The sequence below is a fragment of the Ictalurus punctatus genome, chromosome 18, assembly GCF_001660625.3.
Source record: "Ictalurus punctatus breed USDA103 chromosome 18, Coco_2.0, whole genome shotgun sequence".
Taxonomy (NCBI): domain Eukaryota; kingdom Metazoa; phylum Chordata; class Actinopteri; order Siluriformes; family Ictaluridae; genus Ictalurus; species Ictalurus punctatus.
This window is the reverse complement of record NC_030433.2, coordinates 15,691,205-15,716,654: the sequence shown is the minus strand read 5'-3', so window position 1 is coordinate 15,716,654 and position 25,450 is coordinate 15,691,205. Positions and strand designations below refer to the sequence as shown.

General features: G+C 38.2%; 1 protein-coding gene across 5 annotated transcripts in view; it reads right to left on the bottom strand.

The window, feature by feature from the left end:
* Nucleotides 1-530: 530 nt before the first annotated feature.
* Nucleotides 531-25,450, bottom strand: part of cnksr2b (connector enhancer of kinase suppressor of Ras 2b) — a 56,422-nt gene continuing 31,502 nt past the window's right edge. For 2 of the 5 annotated variants that reach the window (XM_053687714.1, XM_053687716.1), the window contains exons 8-22: nt 24,038-24,106; nt 23,699-23,845; nt 22,269-22,402; nt 21,840-22,106; nt 21,290-21,477; nt 19,005-19,210; nt 17,911-17,959; nt 17,616-17,791; nt 17,319-17,392; nt 17,146-17,217; nt 16,552-16,619; nt 15,334-15,425; nt 13,399-13,903; nt 8,284-8,483; nt 531-6,745 (exon numbers count right to left, since the gene is read on the bottom strand). In XM_053687714.1, coding sequence (XP_053543689.1) covers nt 6,695-6,745; nt 8,284-8,483; nt 13,399-13,903; nt 15,334-15,425; nt 16,552-16,619; nt 17,146-17,217; nt 17,319-17,392; nt 17,616-17,791; nt 17,911-17,959; nt 19,005-19,210; nt 21,290-21,477; nt 21,840-22,106; nt 22,269-22,402; nt 23,699-23,845; nt 24,038-24,106 — 2,298 coding nt within the window. In that variant the 3' untranslated portion in view covers nt 531-6,694. The remainder of the gene's footprint in view (nt 6,746-8,283; nt 8,484-13,398; nt 13,904-15,333; nt 15,426-16,551; nt 16,620-17,145; nt 17,218-17,318; nt 17,393-17,615; nt 17,792-17,910; nt 17,960-19,004; nt 19,211-21,289; nt 21,478-21,839; nt 22,107-22,268; nt 22,403-23,698; nt 23,846-24,037; nt 24,107-25,450) is intronic. The other 3 variants (XM_017493315.3, XM_017493316.3, XM_053687715.1) reach the window with 2 other exon arrangements.

Below are 25,450 nucleotides of genomic sequence, written 5' to 3'. Positions count from 1 at the left end.
GGTTTGAAGGTGAAGTGTTTCTTTAATTTAATTGTGCAAAACATTCAATGCACTAATATTGAACGACTTTTTCTTCCAGCATACAGATTTGAATTATACTACTAGGAATGGCTGTGCTTTCTTCGATTAGGGTCAAGGTAAGGTCAAGCAGTAGCCTGATCTATAATCAGCTGTAAGAGGTGACTCCTACTGAGCTGGAATGAAAGCATGCAGCTACTGCTGCCCTTCGTGGATATGTCTGAAGACCCTGGTACAACTGTACTTAGTCGGACCTTATATTTGTGTGTATATTTACATAGTTTTTACCTTGAGGAACAATAATGTAACTATACAACAACTTTCTTCTGACAGTGAAGCCTAATGTAAGGCTAGTGAAAAGGGATTTCTAAAGAATATATGAAAATGACATATACTCTATTCTTTTAAGACAGCATTTTTTCTTTATCATAATTTAAGCTACATTAACACATTCCGGTCACTCCACAATTCAGATGTGTTCATGAGAATCTTATATGTCATAATGAATGAATGCCTTTATTGTTATTGCATAGCTTTACAACGAAATTCAAATACTTTTAGCTTGTGGTAAATGTAACACACGACAAGTAGCATACAAAACACTGAGTAAAGTACCACATAACAAGCAAGCTCAACATAGCGGCAAGAATAGATAAATAAATAAGCAGTAGAAGGTATATTACACAATCCCATGTGTAATATGTATTGTGCAGTCCAATGTTGAAATAGTCCAATATATAATGTATTGCACAGTCTCGTGTGTAATATGTATTACACAGTCCAATGTTTTACACAGTCTCTTAAATAATTATGAGTTTTAATTCTTTTGTGCCGCTTGGATGAAAATTGTTTATAAAGTATATCAATACGGGCCTTAATGGACCTATAACGCCTCCCAGAAGGCAGCATTGTGAACAGCCTGTTTCCTGGGTGAGAACAGGATTATGGATTATGTGTGCTGCATGACACAGGCATCTGGCTCTGTATATATCAGTCAGTGAGGGAAGCTGTGTTGTTATAATGTTCTGTGCTCACTTCCTGACTCTCTCCAGAGCCTTTGTGTCAGCCATAGTGCAGCCTTTAAACCACACCAGGATGTTGAGGGTGATGATACCATCCACAGAACACTTTAAAAAAAAAAGACAGCAGCAGTTCCTGGAACAGATTGACTCTCCTCAGTGACCTCAAAAGTCGCTGATGTACTTTTTTCACAAGGGCATTGGTGTTAGACCATGTGAGGTCCTGAGAGATGTATGTTCCCAGGAATTTATAGTCACCGACCCTCGCCACAATGTCCCCTTTGATGTAAGGAAGGGCAGGTTCCTCCCTCTTCCTCCTAAAATCTATCACCGACTCCTCAGTTTTTGAGGAGTTGAGTGCCAGGCAGTGAGTTTTTGGACTTCATCTCTGGAGGCAGACTCATCATTATATTATCAGTCCCATTACAGTAGTGTCGTCTGCACACTTAATGATAATGTTGCTATCAGGGATTGATGTACAGTCATGGGTGTATAGAGTGTATAGCAGAGGACTCAGTACACAGCCCTGGGAAACCCCAGTGCTGAGGGCCAGGACTGAGGACTATGCTGTGTTAAATTTTTCTCATAACAGACCTTGATAATTACACACACACACACACACACACACACACACACACAAGCAAACCTGCCCTTGCCTGAGGCCATATAACCTGACCTAGGTGTTTTTCCAAAACCTCTTTTACGATCTCATATATCAGCACCTCCCCCATGACCAGCTAACTGTACATTCACATATACAGCTATTTTATCGCTGCAAGTCGCCTGTCACTGTACTATGAAGTTATCAGTAGGTGTTCAATATACTGGGTGCTATAATAACATTTATCAGTGGTTGGCACAACTAACGTTCCACTTTTGACAACAAATCAGTTTTCTTGTTATTAAAATTAAACATTCTGGTGGGAGAGAGTTTGTATATAAAATTCACCAGTGTACACAGTCATGTGAATCTAGAGATCTAAAGAGTTCTGTAAGGCCTTCAGAACAAAAGGATGTGGATGCCAATGAGTCTGGCAAGAGATTTAAAAAGATCTCCAAATGATTTGAAATACTTCATTCCAATGTAAGAAAAATAATAAGTGGCACAGATTTCAAACGACTGCCAATTTGTCTGGGACTGGCCATCCCAGCAAATTCAGCCCAAGAGCAGACTGTCTGATGCAAAAAGAAGTCTCCAAGAACCCCAAAATTTCATCACAGGATCTGCTAGTAAGACTTGCAGCAGTTGTCATCAAAGTGCATGGGTTCAACAATCAGAAAGAAATTCAACTTGTATGGAGGCATGCCAGGAAAAAACCTCTGCAGGACTAGAGCTTGCCAATGAGCAAATAGGCAAAGGCCAGGACTTTGGGACTAATCCCAGCTAGCAATTTTATGTTAACCATAAAGAACATTTTCCTAACATTCCCATTAAATTATAAAAACATTATTTCTGAATGTTCTATCCATCCATCTTCTGTACCACTTAATCCTTTTCAGGGTGACAGGGAAACCTGGAGCCTATCCCAGGGAGCATCAGGCACAAGGCAGGGTACACAAACACACACGCCAATCAGCCTTCCATGCATGTCTTTGGACTGGGGAGGAAATCCCCACAGCATCAGGAGAACATGCAAACTCTGCACACACATGGTCACAGTGGGAATCAAACCCACAACCCTAAAGGTGTGAGGCAAACATGCTAACCACTAAGCCACCATTTGCCTCTGAATGTTCTAGGCATGTTCAAAATGCTTTTTTAGACATTGAATTAACGTTCTTGTTTGGTTATAAGAATGTTATTCACAAACTTATTAGAACGTTCCATTCCCTCGTTATATAAACATTCACTTAATGTTTTTCTAAGGTTATAAAACGTCCTTCAAAACATTACAACGTTCCATTCACTTGTTATATAAATGTTCTCTCAATGTTTTTGTAGGATTAAGAAAACGTTATGTAAAACATTATTGTAACATTTCATTTTCACTATATACAAATGTTTTCTCAACATTCTTCCTAGGTTACAGGAACGTTCTTTATGCAACCTTATTATGTTCCATGCTCTTGTTATATAAACATTCTCTCAATGTTTTTCATTCTTGCTATCACTTATTGCATCTATAAACAGCCAGACCCTCACTTTCAACTTAATAGGACAGCAGCTTGTTACTGATAAACAGCCAACATTATTAAATAAATTTGTTCCAAAATTCCCAAATGTCTCCTCATACAAAACTCCATCATATCACCAATTATGTTTTTCTTTGTTAAATAGCAACACAAGATAACATATTAGAACAAGTGCATTAACATAAACCTTTGATTTGTTTTGCAGCAGGAAATACTGTTCTAGAAAATTAATCATCACCTTCTGACCAATCAGAATCAAGTATTTGACAGCGCTGTAGGATAAGAAACATTTAACAAAACATCAAACTGTTTATTGTTAAAATTATTTTCATCTCAGAGATACAGTACAACAGCATAATTGCTTATAAGTTTCATCCTGTCAAAGGGATCAACACCACCCGTTATCTTCATTTAAGACACACCTCAAAATATAAAACCACGTACAAACCGGTGGATAAATATCATGCTTACAAAAATAGACAGCGTTTCACTGGTTAACCATTTTAGTTTAGCCTTGCTGTGTAGTTAACACTGAAGCCTTACATGTTTAACAATGTACAACCCCAATTCCAAAATGTTGGGTAAAATGTGTAAAATGTAAATAAAAACAGAATGCAATGATTTGCAAATCTCATAAACCCATATGATATTCACAACACAGTAGAACATAGAAAACATTAAAAAAAAAACATGAGCTGAAATAAAAAATAAGGTAATTTTGAATTTGACGGCCTCAACACGTCTCAGAAAAGTTGGGACAGGGGCAAAAAAGGCTGGAAAAGTAAGTGTTACTAAAAAGAAACAGCTGGAGGAAAATTTTGCAACTAATTAGGTTAATTGGCAACAGGTCAGTAACACAATTGGATATAAAAAGAGTATCTTAGAGAGGCAGAGTCTCTCAGAAGTAAAGATGGGATGGAATCTGGATGGAAGCATATGTTGCTATAAAACCTGTATATACCTTTCAACATTGATGATGCCTTTCCAGATGTGCAACCTGCCCATTCCATAGGCACTAATGCAATCAGAGATGCAGGCTTTCGAACTGAGCGCTGATAAAAAGCCAGATGGTTCCTCTCCTCTTTAGTCCTCTTTAGTTTAGAGTTTAGAGGACGCAGTATATATGGTTTCCAAAAAGAATTTCAAATTTCGATTCGTCTGACCACAGAACAGTTTTCAACTTTGCTTCAGTCCATTTTAAATGAGCTTTGGCCCAGAGAATAACGACAGCGTTTCTGGATCATGTTCACATATGGATTCTTCTTTGCATGATAGAGCTTTAACCAGCATTTGTGGATGTCATGGTGAACTGTGTTCACAGACAATGAGTTCTGATTGTGTTTCTGAGCCCATGCAGTCATTTCATTACAGAATGCAGTGCCGCCTGAGGGCCTGAAGATCACAGGCATGCGATATTGATTTTCACCCTTGTCCCTTGCGCACAGAGATTTCTCCACATCCTCATAATCTTTTGATGATATTATGTACTGTAGATGATGAGATATTTTACGTTGAGGAACATTATTCTGAAATTGTTCCACAGATTGTAGACGCAGGATTTGTGAACCTCTGCCCATCTTTACTTCTGAGAGACTCTGCCTCTCTAAGATACTCTTTTTACACCCAATCATGTTAATGACCTGTTGCCAATTAACCTCCAGCTGTTTCTTTTTAGTAATACTTAAGTTTCCAGCCTTATGTTGCCCCGTCTCAGCTTTTTTGAGACGTGTTGTGGCCATCAAATTCAATATTACCTGTTTTTTTTCCTTAAAATGGTACATTTACTCAGTTTAAACATTTGATATGTTTTCTATGTTCTATTGCGAATAACATATGGGTTTATGAGATTTGCAAATCATTGCATTCTGTTTTTATTTACATTTGACACAGCGTCCCAACTTTTTTGGTATTGGGGTTGTACTATGGGTTGATTCCAGAGTCAAAGGTCAGAAGCCACACAGAAGACAGCCAGATGGAAGCAAGGACAAGGATGACATGTTAGATATACAACCATCTTTCTCCCTTTCTTTTACAACAACAATTACACATAGTCATTCCATATGTTATACCTATTGACATACATTGTTTTACATCTATAAAATGTAAAGAAAATGCAATTTTCAATTGATAACTTAAAACGAAAACACACTCAAAATTCATAACTTCGACTGAGGCCATGCAAAGTAAAATAATAATAACACAATCAGTAGTTGAGGAACATCTATACTAGTAGTTCTGTGTTTCTTGTTCAGTCAGTATGGAGGAGCAAAGCTCAAAGGAAGTGCAGTCATTTGGCACAAGGCCAATACATGTTAAACAATACATAAACTTCAAAGGTTTCAACAGACCATAATTTACCAATATACAAAATAATGCCTTCATATCCACATATTAACATTGTGCAATTATGGAACCAAATCAAGAAAGAGAAATGAGGAAGACATGGCAAAAATATGGCAAGTAAAAGGAGATCAGTGGATAATAATAAAGATCAAATAAAGATCTAATAATACACTGCCAGTCAAAAGTTTTTAAGCAATCTATATCAACATTTTGGTGGAAAAGCATAATGCGTTGCAGCCTTACACCTCCATGGTCCCTGCTTCAATACTTAGCTTGGATTAATGTATGTTCGTAGTTTCGCATGTTCTTCCTTTGTGTATGTGGATTTCCTCTTGGTTTCCAGCTGCCTCTCAAAATATACTAGGTGTGTATGAATGTGTGTATGCATGGTGCCCTGTGATGGACTGGCATCACATCCATGTATTTCTGCCACATGCCTAGAGTTCACGGGATAGGATCTAGATCCACCACAACCCTGACCAGAGCAAAGTAGTTACTGAAGATGAATGAATGAATATCTGAACAATTTTGGTTGGACTGTAAACAGTGGGATAATTTGAGTAGGGAATAGCAACAAGTGAACTGAGAAAAGTTTGTGGCTTTTTATTGACTGGAAACAAGCACTCATATACAAGTACTCAACATAAGGCAATTTCTATTTCAGTTGATATTCATTTATTCATTCATTCGTTCTTAGTAATCACTTTATCCTGATCATGATCGCAAAGTGGAAATACACCATGGATGGGATGCCAGGCCACCACAGGGCAACACACACACACACACACACACACACACACACACACACACACACACACACACACACACACACAAAATTAAGAGTAGCCACTTCACCTGTCAGCATATTTTTGGAAGGGGAACCTGGAAGAAACCCTTGTGGACAGCACATGGGAAACTCCACACATAGAGCACTCTGAACTGTGGGGCACAAAAAATATTATATAATATAATTTTTTTTATGGAAAACATGTTTAATATTTTTCTTCAGAATCATTGATTGGCAGTGTCCATGTAAATCAACCTCCACAAGGAAGCAGACATGAAAAGAATGGAACTGGAGCAGAGGTAACTCTCTTCTCACATTAATATACACTATCTTTATGTACAGATGTGAAGACTGCTGTTTTCTAGGCTACTCTCCTGATTGCCACTGGCTTTCCTTACACATCCCGATGAATGATCTTCGTCTCAGCCTCTTTGAGTGGGACATCCTGTGAGAAGATAAGTTGCATTAATTTGTTTATGTAAAGTAACTAACATATGAGAGAGAGTGTAGTCCAAACTTTTTAAACACCTTAAACCCCCAGGTCTTGCTATTGGGTCTGGACTTACTGTACCTCAATCTCAATTCATAACAGTTATATAATCTTAAAATAGAATAATATGATAATATCAAAATGAACAAAAAAATTAGACAAATAATATGTTTCTATTGTGACTTTAATATGATAAAGGAGCCAATAATGTGAAGTAGGTGCTGCAGGACTAACACTATAATAGTGTTAAGGCATGTTTTATCACAGGTAATATTGTAGTTTAAAATAATACTACATACAGTGGTGCTTGAAAGTTTGTGAACCCTTTAGAATGTTCTATATTTCTGAATAAATATGACCTAAAACAACATCAGATTTTCGCACAAGTCCTAAAATTAGATAAAGAGAACCATATTAAACAAATGAGACAAAAATATTATAATTGGTCATTTATTTATTGAGGAAAGTATTAAGGATCCAATATTATATATCTGTGAGTGGCAAAAGTTTGTGAACCTCTAGTATTAGCAGTTAATTTGAAGGTGAAATTTAATTTAATTGGGTTCTCTTTGTCTATTTTTAGGACTTGTGTGATAATCTGATTATGTTTTAGGTCAAATTTATGCAGATATACAGAAAATTCTAGAGGTTCACAAACTTTCAAGCACCACTGTACTTATCTGGACCTGTTCTTATTGGACAGTATTTTAAACAAACAGGAACCTTGGCAGAATCACATTTGGGACATTTTTTTTTGTAATTGTAGAGAAAGAAAGAAAGAAAGAAATATAGATAGACAGACAGATAGATAGATATATAGATAGATAGATAGATAGATAGATAGATAGATAGATAGATAGATGGATAGATAGACAGATAGATCACTTTATTTAAAGATAGTAATATAATATTATATACTGTATACACACACACACAGTGTGTGTAGCAGCTAGTTAGCATCAAACATGGATTGTTTATGTAGTTTCAATCCTGCAGCTTCACACATGTTTTTCTTCTGCAAAAACAAACCCTTGTGTGTTACACTTATTCTGCCTCTAAAATTTTAATCTTGGCTGGCTCAAACATGTACGACCTCACTCAATTGGCCATGATGGTCTATGCACTGCAGTGCTACACAGTAAATGTGTGTATGATGCAGCAATTGGAGAAATCGAGGCCTGTCTATTAAGGTAATTTATAGATAGAGTATTCTTTCACTATCTTGTGTTAAATGACAGCCTTTTTTGTCTCCCCCTAGAGAAGCCACATGTCCTCACTGCTGTGGGGGAGAAGGAAAAAACTATTGCCTGGTGCAAATCTGAGGCTGGGTAGTTGGAAATCTTTACTCTAGAATAGGATGTAATAATACAGTACACTATCTTATATTACATTTTTATTATTAGATTACATCATATCTTATATTATCGGCATATGTCTAAATATCATTCTACAAACTGCATAAATTTCACTGCCAAACCCAATATTTGCATTACCTTGAATGTGTTCTGAAGTATACGCAGGCGGTGCAGTTTCTCATTAAGCAAGGGGTCGTTACCACGGCGGACAAACGAGCGCTTGTACTCCAGACGATTGGTGGGCATGTGCTCATTCACAGGGGACAGACTGGCCCTCTCTAGAGCTCGATACAGGTCACACAGCGAATCAGCCTGCTGCCTGTGTTCCCGCTCCAAACCTGCAGGGCGCATCACAGAGCAAGAGTAATGAGCCATGACTTATTGATGGTATGTCAAATACAGGGTTTTTATTTACATGCCAGAGTGAAAACAAGTCACTTAAAGGTCAGCATGGTTCATGTTTAGTGTATGGGTTCATGGGTAGTAAGGTTTTCCTGTGTATTAGTGTTCCACCAACTGACTATGGCAGTATAGATTTTGTAGCGGGGAAAAAAAGATTAACGATGATGGTTTGAGTTAGCCATCAGAAGTGCTAGTTGTGATGCTATGTTAAAATAGTAATACACACTAATATCAATGATATAAAATCCAGCCAGGGCGTCTGTGGAACCCTAGATGAGTTCTTGCAAACGGGCCCTTTAGCATCATTTTACCTCATGAAGCTAAATCTGCCCTGACACAACACAAAAACATCCATAGAATCAATGCATACATGAAAATAATGAATTTTTCGTAATAGATTAAAGTAAAATTTGCCTAAATATTGTGTAAGCAACTGTGAATACAAGCATTACTCGCTAACATTATTACTATCTTATACCTAACCCTAGCTAAGCTAGAAGCACTACAGCATTATTGTAAAAACAATATGGTATAATTTTAAAGTGAATGGTATAAATTAAAGAAATCAGTTGGTATAGGTTAAACAATCAAAAGTAAGATCAATGTATGAGATATAAGGCAGAAATCAGTAAATTAAGCAGAAAAACTAAAATCAAGCTGGTGAGATTATTTTGGTGAGCGCACTGAGCACCCATTTTCCTCTAGGCTTGCTCTGTCATTTTTCAGTGAGAACTCACACTCTCTACCCACACAGAGACACTGAGTCTGTACGTTGTATCCTTAAGTCTGTATCTTTTTACCAATTTGTTGCTAGTGATCTCTTAAGATATGTTGTTGAATTCCATGATGCAAGTCAGTAAAATAAAAATGTTTTTTTCTTTTTTTAAATTAGCTGGCCCAACTTGCGCCACAATTATAGATAAGATATGAAGAAAAAAACATAATTGTAGCGAGATGACGGAAATGTGATCAAAAGAAAACAAATGAGAAAACCCCGCCTAATGAGATCATTGTTTTAGTATTGTATGTAAGCATGTACATTGATTGTGTTTATCAGATGATCTTCATACATCTCGGCTTTTGTGATTCTTTGGTAAAAGTCTGATTTTTGACATCTTAAACCCCTGGACTCTGTGAGATTTTTTTTTTTTTCATACAGCTTAACCAAAGACTCTCTAAGCCACCAAGCAACAATAAAGCAGAAAATGCAACTATTAGAGGGTCTCATAATGAAATAATGTTCATAATGATAATAATAATGATAATGAGTCTTTATTGGTCACATATACATTACAGCACAGTGAAATTCTTTTCTTCGCATACCCCAGCATGTTTGGAAGTTGGGGTCAGAGCGCAGCATCAGCCATGATACAGCGCCCCTGGAGCAGAGAGGGTTAAGGGTCTTGCTCAAGGGCCCAACGGTGGCAGCTCATGTGTTAATATAAAGGGTAAAACTTATGAAGTGTTAGCAATTTAACAAGCACCATATAGCATAGCTAACTCCATTAGGATCCTTAGTTAACTGTATCTAAGTACCTAAGATTAGAATAATAATATTTGAATCTAATCATTTTATCATGAATCATTTGAAATTAATCATTTTATTCCACTCTCTGAAAAAGAAACTAAGCTGGTAATTAATTAGTGCTTGTTGCTTAGTTAATGAGCCATTATCTTATACTTTATTAATCTTATTGTTAAATATTGTCATATTTCTAGTACTTGATATAATGATGAAAATTAAATTAATCTCAGACAGTACATCAATCTCAAGTCTCTGTTGTGTGTCACAGAGAAATGTGTACCATTTGATACATATATGTCTGATGGAAATCGCAATAATGACTGAAAAGCACCTCATTTTGATCCATGCAATGCCAAGACTTGTATATGACCTAATAGAAAGGCCTACATTACAGTACATGAGTAATGTGAGTAATCCTGAAGAGCACTATTTGAATATTTTTATGTCATTATTTATTTAAACACTCTGGATAGGGTTTCTGGTCCAGTAGCTGGCACAATTCTAAGAAATATCACACTACCTGTAGCTACCACTAAGGGGCAGTATCACATCTTTGAGTGGCAATTCTTACATCATACATCACTGTGTAAGATGTAAATGCTTAAATAAATCATTGTTTCATTCACACAGTAAAATATGATCCACCATGGCAAGCTGTTAGAGATTTGGGGTGATGAAATGTGCCACTAGAAGAAACTTCTGAATTTGCTGTTTATAGTGGTTTGAGAAAGGCAGAGAGATGGAGATAGAGAGAGACATACAGGCCCTGGAGGGGGCATGAGGAGACATTAACACGGGTTGAAAGTATCTCCTCGCGTGCTCTGGGGCACAGTGTCTTCTCTGATAATGTCTTCTCTGATACAAGCATTAAAGCTACACTAAGTAGCTTATTTCTCTTTTCTTTTCTTTTTTTTTAATCAATAGAAATTGAAATGACATTATTTGATTGGAACTAATCTAATTGGAAAAGGCCAAAATCACTTTATCACTCACATTAAGCACTTTTGGCACACCGCATATTTATGTTTTAGAGGTAACACTAATGATTTTTATTTAATTTTTTATAAGTGTCATCTACCTAAAACTGTTAAACTGTTTTACCCTTATTCCTTATGCCTGCCTTATTTAATTGCTATCCTGTATTATGTTGTTTTTGTGGAAATAATAGTTGTGTGTGTGTGTGTTGGTGGAGGTTTGTTGTGACAAGCATGCACACGATATGGTTATATAGGGTTGTCTTAGAGATGCACAGAGATGTAAGACTGTAAGAATATATAACACTAAATCATGAGATGTCTCATAAGACTCATCAAAATTTCAGAGGAATGTACAGGCTCTTCTAATTCACTAGGAACGTATCCCCCATGCGTTCAGAGCACAAACAAAAACACATCAGCAAACTGAAACAGAATATGTCAAATCCGACCCGATACTAATCGAGCAGGCCAATACTGACGCAATACCAATATTCAATATTAGATCATGTACTTCTGTTTTGAGGGATGCTTAAGATTAAAACTAGCTTCTCATACAAGTGTAGCAGGTGGAGGCACGGATTCGCAGGAGTCTGCAGTAGGAAGGTGGTGTTTGGGGGAAGAGCTACTGGTGTAAATGAGTAACATGGTACACCTAAGCCCTATCCTATATAATAAAGATTGTGTTTATTTGCCTGTAAAGCAGAGTAAAGCAAAAAAAATAAAAAATGAGCAAACTGGAAAGCTGCCAGGTTATTTTTGTTGTCTTACATTATTAAAAACCTACCATGCCACAGGCACGAGCCTAAGAGCACTTTAACACCTGTTGCGTCTGAATCAGAGTGAAAATTATATGCTTGGTTCATTGCTTCACACTTCACATAATTCAACAAACCGATAAGCATGTAGGGCTGAAAAAAATCTTTGGCAAGTGCACAGAGAAATCACAAAAATTACCCATGCACACAGAACATGGAGCTGATGTGAAATAAATGATTCTATAATGATACTAATACTTTAAAACATTTTGTGGATTGAGTGAAAACACTCTAAATAAACAGCTCATGTATGATTTTATCTTAGGTTTGCTCTGCTTATAAGCTGTGTAAAGGTGACATTGTTGCAAAATTATCTCTTTTCCTCAATTATATGATTAGATTCATCCATCATCAGAGCCAGATATGTGTCATTATCATGCTAACACATTCAAAATAAGATGCCTGGCAGAGAGTTGGGTGGTGCGTGGTTGCTGAGTGAACGCCGTTGCAAATAACGGGTAAGCTTCTTCTTATTTATTTATTTTGTCTTATGCAGGTGTAAGGGGCGGTTATTGTAGGCAGGATGCAAGTGTGGGTGCTTTATTTGCCCGATTCCAAACAACCTAATCAATGTCAAAAACTCAATACTGTATATATAGACTCACTAATCCAGAATTAACACTAAACAGGTGGACACAATCGAGTATATAACCAATCACAAGACGGGGTGGTGACAGAACTAGAACAGTAACAAAAACGTAAGCACATTGGTCCTGTCAGCATGGGAACCGCAGAGCAAAGGGGCAATCTGTCACAGCAGGCAAGCATTTTAGAGCATGTATTTCAAAAGTTGGTTTAATTGGTTTAAAATCTTGTCTAGTAAACAGGAGATGCCGGGTTTGAATCCCAGCAGTGCCTGACACACGCCTCTTCAGTGGTAGCTCAGTGGTTAAGACCATGAACTGATAATCGGAAGGTGAGTTCAAATACCAGCACCGCCAAGCATTTGCTTGAACAAGGCCTTTAAGCCTCAACTGCTCAGTTGTATAAATGAGATAAATGTAAGTCACTCTGGATAAGGGTGTCTGCCAAATGCCATAAATGCAATGTAAATGTAAAAGACAATCAATTCCTGATGGATAAAACCCAAAGCAAAGTCCCTCCACCCAAATATGCTGTCAAATATCACTTGGAAATACATTGCACTGCTGGAATATAATGCATTTGAATATCTCATGTCTTTAAAATATGGACTGTCAAAGAATCATGACAGGATTTTAGTTATAATTCAATTGGAAAGGTGCCAACAACAACATTTTTGCAGACAGAGAGGAAAAAAACTGATTTTTACCACAAAAACACGAGCATATATCAGTGGATCTATGCGAACAGCATAAATGATAAAATGTATAAATGATAAACAGCACAGAGACAACAGATGTGCACAGTTACAGGCCAAATGAAGACAAACCAGGACGACCAGTAATAGACCAACAAAAATATCTTTTCAGAGAGTTTCAGTTTAAGTCAGGCCAGACTGCCCCAGTAATGTGCTCACTGCGATTCTTCCCTCCTTTGCATTTCAGATTATTACCTGCATCTCTGGTGTACGCCTGGCCCAGCTGGTGCTGCTGGACATCTCTATGTTCAGGAGCCCCTGCTGTGGCTGCCAGGATGGCATGCAGGCCACTGTCACGTGGCAACGTAAAGCTGCGGTGTTTTACTTCCCTTCCTATCCGGGCTGTGGAAGGTAGTTGGCCGGGCGTCAGTGGGGTGTGGCGCTCGGGCAGTTGGCATCGCTGAGGTGGCAGGGTAGCCTGGCGTCGAAGTTCCACAGGCATAGCTCCATTGGGCTCCAGGAACACAGCATCCTCCAGAGGCAGAGATTGCAAGAAGTGTAGACCTGAACTGGTGAGTGGCGTCTCAATCAGGTCTTGCCATGAACGCCTTTGGCTGGACGACTTGCGTGCTGGAGAGCTGGAGCCACTCATACTGGTACAGTGGGGCTCGGGCTGGAAGTCCTCATGGGGAGACCGGGGCTGCACGGTCTCTGTGGATGGAGGCCGAATGTGTTTGGGCTCAGGATAGGGGCTCACCTGCTACAGGATGACAAGTGAAAAAGGAATTCTCAATGTAGGGTATGCTGAACACTTTGACTGGACATGCTTTAAATGAGAATATTGAGGTAATGTTAGCATTATAACCTGCTGGTTAGATAGCTGCAAGTATTTGGTCTCACATTTACCACTGAGTCTGATTTTACTAACCTTACATAAGTTAGCAAGATGGCTAGCTCAATACATACATCGCATTGGTTGCACGGCTAAACCGTATTGTATTATCACCATGTAGGTGATGTTTAATTAGCCTAGTAACAAAATATCAGAGTAATTTTATAATGTAATAGTTGGACCACCAAGCTAGCTAGATATTTAGCTATTTATGCTTAACCACTTCAGAGTAACACTAACCAGATACACTAGCTAATACCATCCATCCATCTTCAACCGCTTACTCCTTTTCAGGGTCGCGGGGGAACCTGGAGCCTATCCCAGGCATCGGGGTACACCCTGGACAGGGTGCCAGTCCATCGTAGGGCACACAATCACACACACATTCACACACACATTCATACACTACGGACAGCTTAGACACACCAATCAGCCTACCATGCATGTCCTTGGACTGGGGGAGGAAACCGGAATACCCGCAGCATGGGGAGAACATGCAAACTCCGCACACAGAGCCGTGGGAATCGAACCCCTCACCCTGGCGGTGTGAGGCGAACGTGCTAACCACTAGCTAGCTATTGTCTAGTAACTGAACCATTTTTCCATTTAAAAATGTTTTGATTATTTGAGACCTGGGAAGATTTGAAACATTTTTTCTTGTAGTATTATATTTGAATCCTATTGAAAATGGTTGAAATGGAATGATGAAAAGGAAATAAAGGACACCAGCAGCCATTAAAAGAAATGTAGCTTGCCTTTGTGGTGCCTCAGAACTGTCACTAGCTATTAGTCTTTGAATTTGAAATGGGAACACACACACACACACACACACACACACACACACACACACACACACACACACACACACACAAACACACACACACAGTTCTCCTGCATGGTATTACAAGTTGTCTGGTTTGTGTTTCTCTCAATAAGATTAGCAGGATCTTATACCACACGATCTCATTTAAAAAGCTCTTTTTGTCTCAGGATCTACAGCCACTAAGCTGGTCTCCAGAGCTTCAATAATTAATAAGTACTTCAATTGCCTTCCTTTTTCTCTTTCACATTTCATTTTTCATCTTTCATTTCTCCTCTGCTCCCTTCTGCATTTTATCTTCCCTTCCCATCTGTTCACACATTTCCCTCCTATCTTAATGTCTGAAACCTTCATCACTGTCTGACAAGTCCTTCAACATAGAGAACACAAAACATTAATGGTGCGCTTGCTTTTCAACATTAGAAAAAAAAATTAGGTTGGGACACTGGTATGGGCAGAGGCAGGCTGTGTGACGTACTAAGGCAGGGTAGGTGTCGTAGGGTGGTGGAGGGCTGTTCTGTTTAGAAGACAAGTTCTCAACGTCCTCATGGTCGCTCTCACTCCAGTAGTCTGGGAGAGGACAAGAGACAGAAGAGAAAACAAAAAATATATAAGTATTTACCCATGACAAGCCACCATGCCAATTAGCAGGCAGTAACACAGTCCATTTCTACAACACTGCAGGTGGGTACTGAACATCCTGATGGGTAGTGAAGTTAATTCACCTGGTGGGTAGTGAAGTTAAATCCTTAACACTTTTGTTCAAAGGGAAAATAAGGTAATTTCCTGTTTTTTTTTTTGTTTGTTTTTTCACTAATTTAATTCAAGTCTTTCTGTCCCAGAATTTACAGTAAGTACTGCTCACCAGTGACTACTTACTTAAATGAAAGGACAGGCATGTACCAAAATAGATCATGGCTTATAAAATAAACTACAATATAACCATTGTTTCCACCATCAATATTTTATTGTTGCTTTATTGTTGTATTTTATTATTGCTTTGTTGGAATGCCATTTTTCGATGGTAAAAGTATCTGGTTTGTGATGTCCCAAATACTTGGTCATGTTACTTCAGGAGCTCCAGCACGCTATATACAAGACATGTCTATTCAGTTATTGAGCGCTTCACAACAAAAAGACAGAGGAAGCTCAAATTTCATATGCAGATAGACAATTTATAAATTTGAAAGACATGCAGCTTCTTTTTGATATTGTCCCTATTTTATTTATTCAAAAGCTATTTTGCTTATAATAGTCAGACTATAGATGTAGATGTAGATTTTTTAGACATTTATACCACTATAGGTAGCCTGAACAAACAAACCTCAGATATTATTCAGTTATTCCTTTTTAAAGCATATTATTCAGCAATGAATACATATTATTCAGTAACTAATACCAAAACTAATAGAAAACCATACTGAATCTAATAGAAAATAACTAACTAATCATATTTCATACCTTATTTTACAATGATATTTCTAAGTTAGTTATCAGTTAGTTTTCAGTTCATTGTGACCTGGTGCATACGTGACATGTCTTTTCTAATAGAAAATTGAGAATGTTCCAAACACTTAGTATACTCCTCAATAGATAAGACATCATAAGAAGTTTACATCTATATATACTGTTTAGTCAATACCATATAGATCAGAGTAACTGACATGATCAATGAAGTGTAACGGCATCCTCTCACCATGATCCTGCCGAATCCTCTCCTGCTCCGAATGAGCTGCTGCTGCCATGTTTAATCGACTCAGCCATCTGTTTATCGACAGAAAAAAACAGCAGTCACCTGCAAAGCTGCTAAATGCTACCAAAATGTCACATCATGGAACCACTGATGTGCAATTATATTGAGTGAATTGATACTACACACACATACATACATAGGCACACATGCATGCACACACACACACACACACACACACACACACACACACACACACACACACACACACACAACCATTATTTCCTAAAAACAACGTAATACAAGGTAGCAATTAAATAAAGCAGGTATAAGGAATAAGGGTAAAATAGTTTGTAGGTAGAAGACACTAAGAAAAAACATAAAAATCAATAGTGTTATCTGTAAAATATAAATATGTGGTGTGCCGAAAGTGCTCAATGTGAATGATAAAGTAATTTTTGGCCTTATAGAATAAGATTAGTTCCAATCAAATCAAGTCATTTCTATTTCTATTGATTCAAAAAGAAAAGCAAAAGAAAAGAAAAATAAAATCACTTTAGCCTGTTTAAGAAAAGCATGATAGTTCCAATGATCTCTTACCTGTTCATATCATCCACATTATCTGCTGCAAAGTAGAAACTCTTGATCTTAGGATGACATGCCTTAAAAGCGCTTTAGTACAAAAGAGGAACAAAAATCAGCACTCCTGGAGATGCCACCGTTAGCATAATTATATTTATGAATCCAAAGATAAAGCGGAAAAAAATACATACAATTTCTTGCGGCATTCATTTGCTTGGTCAATTTTGAACTCAGGGAGACTGACAAAGCCTTCGGCCTTCTCGTCCTACAAAAACACAAACACAGTGAATACTTCAGTACGTATTCACATGAGGTTATAATTATTATTATTAATGATAATTATGTACGTGTGTATTTTTACTAATCCTGTTAAAATGAGCTCATTTGAGGATTTTTGTGGATATCCACATATTACTTTATATGTAGGCTTGTCCATCTGTACCACTCAAGTAACATCAAAGACATTTATTTTCTACTCAAAACCTCACCTCCTCATTGATGTACCAGTACAGGCAGGTGTCTTTCAGCACCACCCAGTACTTCTTCCACTTTTGAGAAAAGTAGCTCTTGGCATCCTTCTTCTTCCAGAGCCAGCCTGCACAATCTCCCTGTCCCAGATCTTTACAGGAAATCCTACGCTTGCTGATGGAAGATAGTGAGCCAGCTACAAAAAGACAGAAGAGAAAAAAGAAGCAGATTAAAGAGGTAAAAGAATGGGATGAGCAATTACCATAAGCTCATACTTTTTAAACTGCGAAAAGAGGGGAACATCTTGTTTCTCACCTCTCAACTTCTTCTTTGACTTTGACAGCACTGAAGACTGATCAAATGTCTGCATAAAAATAATGCAGCTGTTACCCAAATGAGTGTATGCTTAAAGCAAGAATTTGTGAAAAATCAAATTGTGACAAATTCACCCAAAATCTTTTCATAAATATATGCACAAATTTTCAAAGAATCACTTTAAACATTTGTGATGCTATGTATTGATTTACTTAAATTAACAGTTATAAAAAATAGCACAAATAGCGTGTATTTATTATGTGTATGTGTGTCTGTTTTGGTATATTTATACTGTTAAGCTTTGGGAGGCAGGGCCAAGAAGGCAGAATGATACTAAATTGCGCTAATAAACATAATAATAATAATAATAAAGATTATGGTTGCCCGAGATGGCTGGCCCATAACATTACAGCTATATTCTAAGTTTTATTCATTTTTCTAGATTACTAGTTCTTATAGGATTTTTGTGGATGTTTTTGTGATTGTTGCAGCCAAAAATGCTCAATTTTGCTGTGTTTTTTTTTCTTCCAAAATTTCCGATGCAATTTGTAAAATTTTTTGTGCTTTTTTTGTGGAAAACTACTTTACAAAACTGTAGTTGCAAGAAATTGCTTTGCACGGTCTTTCACAGAGATGTTTGTTGGTAAATGAGACCTTTTTGCTGTACTCATGTACGTTGTGATGATGTCACATGGCACGTCTTGATACCCCAGATACCCCAAATCTGGGGTAAAATCTGCGGTAATTTTGAATAATGTTGCGGAGTTTGATTGATTTTGTGTCCATTTCTGTGATTGCAAACTTGTGAAATCCTCGAGGGACTGGATTACAGAAAGTTTTACTGTGTCCACATCTACATTGCCAAGCCTGTGGTACATCACAGAAGAATACAATCTGGTTTGAGGCAGATTCACATTTATGGAAAACACTAGGTGAGACAGATTTCATTACTTGTTAGATAGATTAGTCAAATTTTTGGAGTATAAAATTAAAGAATCGAATGATGAACTCCAAACATGATCGACCACATTTGATATGAGGCGGAAACTGTGTATGTTTCATTTTCTGCAGTCGCAGCTCCATGTGCCACTCACGTGGTAGATGGAGGAGGTGTCTGAGGTGGGCGTGGTTACTGAGTCCTGTCTCAACATTTCCATCTGAATGGCTGGAACCAAGGCGTAATGGGCGGGGCTATTCCCTTTCTCATTCTTCCTCCTGCTCCGCCTGCTGCTGCTGCGTCCGATCGCATACTCCTCAGCACCCGCCTTATCCTCTCCAACATAACGAAGCATGGAGTTCTCTGTGTGTACAGTGAGGTGACAATTAATTATCATGAATTAGTGCAGTCTGCAGAAACACCACTGCCATGGTCACTCCAATTAATCTGCATGCCTCATCAGTCGCTGATGATTGATTCAACTAATCATTGTGTACTGGTGACCAAAAATGATGACATACTCCTGCTTATGAATAAAGATGCATACATTCTGCAACTGTGACTAAATAGACTGAATTCTCTCTGCACTTACTCACTGAACCTTTCTCGGCCAATCAAATACCAACATCTTGCCAGGAGTTTCCATGGCAATGGGAGTAGCACAAAATTCAGAATTCTTCAGACAAAGAGAATTACACACATGCAGAGAAACAGTGAGGCACATTGAGGAAAACGGGAGAGGGCAGGGAGGGAGGATCGACACAGAGCAAAAACCACAAATTACAAAGCATGATGAGAAGAAGTAAGAGGGTCAGAGGGAACTGGATGGAAATCCGAATCATTATTTTGTTAGGATAAAAAAAAAAAACGCTGCCCTCTTACTGCTTCTGTCTCTCCCTCCTCCCTCACCCACCTCTCCTGAGCTCTTTCTTCATCTTGGCTGGGTCTTCATAGTCGCCCACCCAGTTATACTCCACCGGCATAGAGATGGGCCTCAGCCTGCCTGGCTCACACATACCGACGAAGTGTGTCAGAATCACACCACGCTAAACACCACACTGCACCTCACACAGCACAGAACAGCACCCATTTGCCTGACAAAGGATCAAGACTGGATATTTTCTGGAGAACTGTGGCCCAAAAAGATTCATTCAGGGTCATGACAAAAAATACAACAACCCAGGTATAATCCAGTTTTCCAATCTAATTCAAAGCCAAATTTATATGTGGTTTCACATTCAATTCAATCCAAATTCCAGACATGCAACTATAAGGGGCTTATTTTTCCCTTTTTGGTCATTCAGTATGCTGTGTCCTTGAAGTCAGAATTTTGTGACAGAACAACAGCATGGGCAAAAAAAACAGCATGAAAAACTGGGCTGAGTTTCCCAAAAGCACTGGAACACAAAACCCACTGTTAAATGCTAGCATAGGCATCAATTTGAACACTCGCTACCAATTAAGATAGTTATTTATTTGTTTGTGTGTTTGTTTTTGTTACCCCATTTACTTCCATTTTAGTGATGAGCAGTGTGCTGAGCACATGTGACTACAGTCCAAGCAAATAAACCCAATTAATCACTTGGAATTTGATGGACTGAATAAGAACTGCCCTAGCCTGGTCTCAGGGCACGTTCACACCTATTACTCTTTTGCTCTTTTTACTCTTTTGCTAGGTCTGAATCGGAGCAAAATTTATACTTTGGTTTTATTTTTCATATGATTTGGTTTGGTTACAAAACTGCCCGAAATGAAACAAATAAAAAAGCAAATAAAACAGTAGGGGTGTGTCTGAGGGGTGTGTTGATTTGAAAACAAACTCTTTAATTCACTGGTCAGAAACATGGTGATAGAAAAATGTCAAAACTTTTTCCAAGTGCATGTGGAAATCACAAAATCGCCCAAGCATGGAGAAGAGGGATGATTAAATATCTTTATAAATAACTTGCTGAAAACATTTTTTTGCATTGCATCCAGCGTTTATTTTCTCTTTTCGTGTCAGTCCATATATTCAGAATGCATCACATTTCTGCAACGCTATAACACTGACCTTTGGCTCAGTTTAGCAGCTCGCATATACAAAAAAATATAACAACTTAAAATACACGCAGTGTTTGGTTCACGTCCTGCAGTGTAGTCGATTCATGATCAAATCACTTTTGCTCTGAAATCGAAATGCTAGAGTTTACTTGGAGCTTTACAGAGAATATCTCACTCAGACTTTCTCAGACTATCTATTTCAGTCCATGCACTGATGTGATTGCAGTATCCTCACCCGCCAAAAACAAGCACGCCGAGTTGGAAAATGCACCAGTGTTCAAATCAAATGAACTAAATGCTGCACGAGTAAAAGCACCCTCAGAGCTTTGGTTAAGGAAACCTTGGTGTCAGTGTCAAACCATATCAATCTGGATTGAGGCAATAGAAGATCAATGCATGTACCATATGTCATAGTGCCGTCCCTGCGCACAGGAGGAGGTCCCCGGTTTGGATCATACTCATAGCAGTAGAGAACCGCATCCTCATCCATCATGGGAAACTGCCGCCGGCACTCCTGGTCTAGAAAAGAGTTTGGCGACTCAGAGCGCTTAGTCACGTCGTGTTGGGAAGTGTCACTGGCTGTGCCCTCTCTGCAAGAAAAAATAAAGTGTTTAGTGTTACTCTTTCCTGGGGGGTAGATTTCAGACATATGTATAATGAGTGTATAATGAGTGAATATGCACACATATGCTGCACTGTGTTTATGGTTTGTCTAGAGGTGTGGATATACAATAAAGATCTTGCAAGCATTTGGTGCATATTGATGTAAACTAATGGTAAATTTTAGATATGACACTTAAAATGTAGTGGCAAAATAAGGAACTAGAGTTTAAGATGGGCAAAAATGAAACAGTATACAGGTAATATGAATGCAGAAAATGTGCTGCTAATACAGACAAAATATCATGAGACAGTTTGACTTTAGTAGGTGGTTAGCATGTTTGCCTCGCACCTCCAGGGTTGGGGGTTTGAATCCTGCCTCTGTCCTGTGTGTGCGGAGTTTGCATGTTCTCCCCGTGTTGTGGGGGTTTCCTCTGGGTACTCCGCTTTCCTCCCCCAGTCCAAAGGCATGCGCTGTAGACTAATTGGCATTTCCAGATTGTCCATAGTGTGTGAATGGGTGTGAGATGGTGCCCTGCGATGGGTTGGCACCCCGTCTAGGGTGTCCCCTGCCTTGTGCCCTGAGTTCCCTGGGATAGGCTCCAGACTCCCCACAACCCTGTGTAGGATAAGCGTTATGGAAAATGGATGGATGGATGGAAGATGATGTTGAACAGGGTTTTCATATGGATGGATCCCCCACCACCATTACTATCTTCACCTATTATTATGGTTAAAACAGCCTGTGAATGTGTGTGTGTGTGTGTGTGTGTGTGAGTACCTGGGTGTGTATGGCTCGTCCGGTGGTGGGGGGAAGTAGAGGTCCTGTAGAGCACAGCTGTCTCGTTTGGATGGTGTGCTGAGGGTGCTGGTGGGTGTGGCTGTACTGCTGCTGGGGCTCGAGGGGAAGATGGGCTGAAAGAAGGATGTTAATTTTTAAAGTGCACAAATCATGGTTTTGAAACATGCCTAATTTTGTTTTAGAGGTCTCAAATAATAGATTTACATGCATCCAAGATCAAAAAACACTTTAATGTGCTCATAATTTAAATTGCAGCATCAGCTTTTCCATGCCAGTGTCAAAAATGACTCGTTAAATGAAACGTCTAAAAGATTCATTCTAAACTCCCCCTTTCAGAGAGCATACTCTGCTCTGATTGGTCAAGTGTCCCAGTCTGTCGTGATTAGTCTACTGCTGTCAGCGAGCAGCCACTAAAGACCAGAGGAGGGGATTTTTGCTACAAACCTACATAGGTTAGTACAGTAAGTAGGTCTGGAATTACTAATGACTCGTTTCAGCTGTTCAGAATGTGCTCCGTTTTTTGGGAATAAATAACTCCATTTATCGTGTGCTTTGATTTTTGAAACTTTGCAGACTTTTTTACATTCATAAACAGCTATAACACACTACATGAAAGGTAATATTTGAAAAACCATAATAGGTGCACTTTAATTTACTTAATGCTTCCATGTTTCAGTGTAAAATGTGCTTTATTTATTACTCATCCCTTTCTTTAAATCTTTCCTCCTGCTTAGTCCCCTCTTAGATTTTGTACAGTACATTATATGCATGCGACTAATATATATATTTACAGTACATATACAATACACTTTATTCTCTTCAACAAAGCCTTCAGTGTCTCTGACTTTCTCTGTTATTTGTTATTTATTCTCATGGCTTCTCATCTCAACTCTTCATTACAGAAAATTACAGTTCATTATGTTATCATTCTGACATTCACTCTAATGACAGTGATATTTTATCTGATTTCCAACAGCTGTGTATAGTCAATTTTGTGCGATTACCATTGAAAAGAAAAGAAAATTGCGATCAATATTGCACACACAAGTAGTGAGAAGAGTTCATAAATTACTTGAATTATTTGATGTACGTCCACTGCATAAAGGTTTTTTTTTTGTACATGAGTGACTGGGTGATTTTATTCCTTGCTCGAATGACAAAGGCCACAAATGAATTTTTCTTTTAACCATAATACAGACAAGACATGCAGAAGTAACAAAAAAAGAGAGAGCAGAGTAAAGAAAGTACAGGCAGGAGGAGGAGGAAAATTTGCCATGCGCTCCAATTGGTTAGAACCCTCAGGGTAGAGAGATGGCTTTTAATACAGCGGGCTGGACCACTGTGGATCATCAATTTGTACATGCCTCTTAAACAACACTTCCATCCACAGACACAGAACCCAAAAGTACCTGCAGGGCCAGGGGCTTCCATCTCATGTTCTTCAGTAAGGCTGGAGTGGAAGTGAGAGTGCTCTGAGGACGTTTCTTTAGTGTTAAGGACACTCCAGCGGGGTCGCTACGTAAAGAGTTCACCAAGTTCTTTAACTGCCAGCCCACCTATACAACCACAAAAATGTGCAATGTTTTAAACCTGAATGCCCTTGACATTCAAGTTGCAAAGTCATTGCGGTATATCAGTGAACATGTTTTCTATATGTTTGTAAGTGTGTTGTGTATTGCCCTGGAAACCCACAGAGTGAACACAGTGGATGCTGAACTTAAAATGCAAATAATGGACAGAACACGCACCACTGTCTGATGATTGACTTGAATGACTTCATCGCCAGCATGGATTTTCTTACAGCGGTCTGCCGGAGACTGAGACAGATAGAGAAACAGAATAAGTAGCAGAATAAGTTTTGTTTTCCTTTGTTAGTATAAAAAGAAAAAAAAAACTATGAATGTTTACTGCTGTGTGTTGCTCAATTTGTTTTTTTTTCTTCTCAATGGAATATTTGGGAAAGGGAGGGGAGGAGAGAAGAGAAAAGGTGATGTTCAGCAGATATGTTTGGAAGACGTGTTCAGCAGAAATGTTCAGCAGAAATGTTTAGTTCAGCAGAAATGTTCAGCAGAAATGTTCAGCAGAAATGTTCAGCAGAAATGTTTAGTTCAACAGAAATGTTTAGCAGAAATGTTCAGCAGAAATGTTCAGCAGAAATGTTCAGCAGAAATGTTCAGCAGAAATGTTCAGCAGAAATGTTTAGTTCAACAGAAATGTTTAGCAGAAATGTTCAGCAGAAATGTTTAGTTCAGCAGAAATGTTCAGCAGAAATGTTTAGTTCAGCAGAAATGTTCAGCAGAAATGTTCAGCAGAAATGTTTAGTTCAACAGAAATGTTTAGCAGAAATGTTCAGCAGAAATGTTTAGTTCAGCAGAAATGTTCAGCAGAAATGTTCAACAGAAATGTTCAGCAGAAATGTTTAGTTCAGCAGAAATGTTCAGCAGAAATGTTCAGCAGAAATGTTTAGTTCAGCAGAAATGTTCAGCAGAAATGTTCAACAGAAATGTTCAGCAGAAATGTTTAGTTCAGCAGAAATGTTCAGCAGAAATGTTCAATAAAAATGAAAATGGAAAAAAGAGAATAAGTAAAAGGGAAAGAAAGAGAAATAGTGAAGGGATATAAAGTGATATTATGTAAAGGGATGTTATTCATGGCTCTGCATACTCAATAATTACATTAAAAAATCTTGTGTGTCCACAATTCCATACAGCTGGCAACAGAGCCCCAGTGAGGCCACAAAATGAGTATATTACATGCCCAATTTACTTATAATAATATAATTATAAATAATCTAGATGAAATCATAATGGGTGTGCACAGTGTAGTGTTTTCATTGTCTTGATGTGAGTTCTTCAATTACCAAAATTGCACCCAGCTTTCACTTAATTTGTTCTGCCTACAATTTATTTGAAGCTCACTAATATGCCAGGGGAGGCAAAAGATCTCTAAATGTATCCAGAATGCAGCCCCATGCCAAAGTACACTTTAATTAAAGATTTTCTATTTATAACAAAGAAGAATTACATCTACCTAAACAAAACTGTAATTGTGGCTGTGTGCTGATGTTATCCATTAATGTACCACTGATTACTAAATGTTTGTGTGTGCATAGAGTTGCATGTTTCATGAACGTGCAAAATAATGTATCTTGTGTCTGCATT